We start from the raw sequence: 3,822 nt of genomic DNA on the forward strand, positions 1-3,822 counted from the left end.
AAATTGTGTGATGTGGGCCATGCAGAGGGTGGAGCGTTGGAGTTTGTGGGAACCTAACTGGATCTGTATATCCACACTTGATCTGGGCCTGATCTGGGTTGGGGAAAGGATGAGGAGGTCAGGAATGCCTTCTCTGTGGTCCTGGCTATTGGACTGAGGTCTGAAGTACTAGTGGACATTAACCAGGCATATAGGAGAGGAGGTAGTATCACACAGTATAAGTGGCATGTACAAAGGCCCTGGGGCAGGGGAAGCACAGTATGTATCTTGATGAACTGACAATAGCCAGCAAGTCCCATTTCTTCCATGGACTCTTCTAGGGCTTCCTAGAATTATATCCGTATATCCTACTGATTCATCAATAAAGAGATTGATGGTTTCAATAAGCATTAATTTAGGACCTAGTATGTACTGTGAAAGGCACTGGGAATACAAAGCTACAAGCTCAAATACAACCTTTTCACTTTTTCCTTTCTCTTTTGTAATGCTCAGCTTCCCTTTAAGTACTGTTCATCACTTGTTCTCCCTTCCCTGTATCTCATCAGAGGCTGCATTCTGAAGGGATCGTCTATCCTCTTTATTAGAGTATCCCCAGACCCGGGACCAGAGCCTGGCATATATATTGTAGGTGCTCAATATGTATTTGCCGAATCAATACTTGTGTTGAATTAAATCCTGATGAGCAGGGTTTGACCTTCTGTATTGGTTTGTTATGATTTCAAACCCACTTAAGTTTGACTTAAGTTTTTTTTTTTTTTGAGTTTCATTAACACAAATACAATATACACACGAGCTGTCTATTCGTTTTGTTCGTTGTGCAGCCTGGCTTTGGGACTGGTGACTCTAATGGCCAGCTGGGCTGCTCTTTCCACAGTTGCTTTGCGGTTCTTGGAGGAGACGTGAGCAATCTCAGCACGGTAGGATTTGCTGCACCCCAGCAGCACTTCAAGCTCTGTGACGTTGTGGACCAGGAACTTCTGGGGGCCGCTGGGCAGCACACGCTTTGTTTTCCTTTTGCTCCGGTAACCGATGCTGGACATCAGGATCTGGCCCTTGAGTCTCCTGCGCACCCTATTGTCAGTGCTTCTGGGTTTCCACCAGTTCTGCTTAATTTTGACATACCGGTCTGACTGGTGCCGGATAAACTTCTTGGTCCTCTTTTTGGCCATTTTGGGCTTCTCGAGGGGTCTGAGGGCAGCGTGATGCAGATTAGGAGACGGCTGCCACCTCCTTAGGTAGCGCTCAGGAAAAGAGGGGGAGGTCAAGTTGTTTTGATCTAAGAGTGAATTTGTTTACATCGAGGAAGCTGTGCCAGGATGACGTCATCAAAGTCCCCTGTTAATAAGCACTCGGTAGCTCAGCTATTGAGGGGCATTGCTTGATTTGAGCTAGAGTCCAGCAGCTGATGGACAGAGGTTTGCAAAATAGAATCCATCATGATAAAACAAAGTCCTATGAAACTTCCAGGAGAAACCACTTTAAGAGATGATGATGATGATGATGATGATGATGATGATGATGATGATGTCCTATGAAACTTCCAGGAGAAACTACTTTAAGAGATGATGATGATGATGATGATAAAATAAAGTTTAATTCAACTCTCTCAATGCTATGGTGCTTTTCCCGTGAATTCCTGACTTTACAATACAGAGTTTCGTATTATTGGGATTAAATAAAGTATTTAGCCTGTGAGGTAAGCACCATATATGTTTGATTTTTTTGATGTTTGAGGAGCAGAGCAGATAGACCAAATCTCTGGCCACTTCTTATCTCAGTTTACTAGGTCACTGCCTGAACTCTCACGTATAGAGGTGAAATGAAATGCTGGTGGTTTAATATTACATTTCTTTATGGCTTATTGCCTCCATTAAAGAAAAATGGGTCTGAGACAGGATCCTTCAACCTGGACTCAGAAGAGGCTAGCCTGAGCCCCAGGGGAGGGCCAGGGGTTACTTTTACCCCCCTTCCCCACTTCGTGAGCCCGATGCAGGAAGTTCTTAGGGCAAAAACTCATTAGCTATGGAATGGAGTTCTATTTGGAGCATTCCAGGTCTGTAACAACCCCTCCAGTGACCTGGCCCAGACTCGCGAGTCCGCTGGTTCTGCACTGGCTGGTTTGTCCTTCTCTTCTGTGTTTTAGACGATGGCTTCAAGGAAGACGAGAGGGCGCGGTTAGGAAGAAATGAGCCCCAAGGAGTGCTGCCAATTACTGCACCTGTCAGTGTTCAACAACAGATAAAATTAATTCAGAAACCCAAACAGTCTGCAGAAAACTGAACACAATTATCTAAGAAATTAAGTTATACCGTTGCCATGACCTTTAATCAATCATCCAACCGTTAATGTTAATTTTGTGATCTAAAAATCATAGTTCTATTTGCATTTTAATGGCTGCTAAATGAGTGTCATCAGGAAGAAATAATGGCAGGGTGGCCTTTTGCTACAAATTCTTGCTTCCTAATGGTGATGCAGAGAGAGAGGAAAACGGTGTTTGGAAAAGGTTTTGTTTCGCCTTCTAGCAGATGTATGGAGCTGCCCTTCTCAAATGAAAAAACAAGCAATTCCCCACAAATACCACCACCTGTTGTTATAAATAAATCCAAAAGCTGTAAAATGGAATGCACTCTTAATGGCAAAATCATTATGGGCATCCTACCCCCCTCCCGCCAGCCCTTCATTATAGCCTCTTAACAACTTGTTTCTCAGTCATGTACCTTTTTAAGCTTTCGACCGGCCATCAGGCCCCATTCCTAACCAAGAGAGATGGCCTGTGGATTTGTGGCTAAAAATAAAAAGTTACCAACCTCGGGGAGAATGATCACACGTCTGTTTGCATGATTTAAGCGGCTAGAAACTGGCTACGTGCTACTCCACATTTAGGGTTCTGTTAAAATCTTAATCCAGACATCCAGTGGCGTATTTCACAACTAATGAAACTAACCTTCAACTAGGAGCATAAAATCCTAATTAAATCAGGGCATCATGAGGTTATTGGCAGGCTGTTTATAATTCAGCAGAATCTTGTTTCTATGAGTAGTTATAGAAACTTTAGAAAAATTATAAAGCATTAGAACCGGAATGTCGTAGCCTTTAATTATCCTCTTATCTATCTCCAAACTCCTTTAGTCTACAGACTGTGTCACTCCATCTATAAACATTGATTGTTTAGCAGGCCTGGGGTATTATACTTACTAAAATATTGTTTTTCTCACGTGAAACTCAGCTTCTTGCCTCTAATCTCTTGGGAGAAGGTTCGTATGAATTATTTCTACTGATGAAAGAGGTCTTGAACTTATAAATTTGGGTAAAAAGCTTTGAAAAGAAAGAGCTTCGGAGATTCTCTGAGTACAGGAAATTCAAATAGGGAAGGGAAGAGAAAATATCAAAGATGAATGCTAACTTATTTTTGTCTTCCAAGGAAAGGTTGATGGGGGGAGGAAATGTTCCTGCAAAGATTGCAAAATTCCATTTCATAAAAGATTTATTAGCAATGACAGAGGGAGATTGCTGAGTGGAACCCTGATAAATGCCTTGCCTTTTATCCCTGCTTTAAAATTATGGGTTCTGTCCATAAAGTACTGATTAATTCATATTCAGTCAATGACATACCCTCTTTTTCTCCCCCAAGCAAAGATTGTAAGCATTTTACTTCAACAAATAAAGAACTCTGGGTGAGATGCATACTAATTCATTTGGCTCTGGAACTCGCACTACAATTTATACAGCTAATCACAGCAAAGTAGGAAAGATTCTTTTCTTTTCCTGTGACAAGACCTGCCTACCTTTCAGCACTTTTCCCCCAAAGGTATTATTAATTTC

At 42.0% G+C, this 3,822-nt stretch overlaps 1 protein-coding gene across 1 annotated transcript; it reads right to left on the reverse strand.

Annotated features, from left to right (window-relative positions):
* Nucleotides 1–564: 564 nt before the first annotated feature.
* On the reverse strand, nucleotides 565–2,741 carry LOC141579322 (large ribosomal subunit protein eL32-like). Its single transcript, XM_074374477.1, has 2 exons — nucleotides 2,718–2,741; nucleotides 565–1,241 (listed from the first exon to the last, which is right to left on the reverse strand). Exons 1-2 carry the CDS (start codon nucleotides 2,739–2,741, stop codon nucleotides 798–800), a joined length of 468 nt encoding a protein of 155 aa, XP_074230578.1. The 3' UTR covers nucleotides 565–797.
* Nucleotides 2,742–3,822: the final 1,081 nt, after the last annotated feature.

The sequence above is a fragment of the Camelus bactrianus genome, chromosome 12 (assembly GCF_048773025.1).
Source record: "Camelus bactrianus isolate YW-2024 breed Bactrian camel chromosome 12, ASM4877302v1, whole genome shotgun sequence".
NCBI lineage: Eukaryota > Metazoa > Chordata > Mammalia > Artiodactyla > Camelidae > Camelus > Camelus bactrianus.

Excerpts from the sequence above, each read along its gene's own strand:
- LOC141579322 (XM_074374477.1), bottom strand. The coding sequence starts at position 2,741 with ATGGCCGGTCGAAAGCTTAAAAAG. Across the intron at positions 1,242-2,717 it reads CCGGTCGAAAGCTTAAAAAG|CGCTACCTAAGGAGGTGGCA; the intron begins GTACATGACTGA and ends TCTTTTCCTGAG.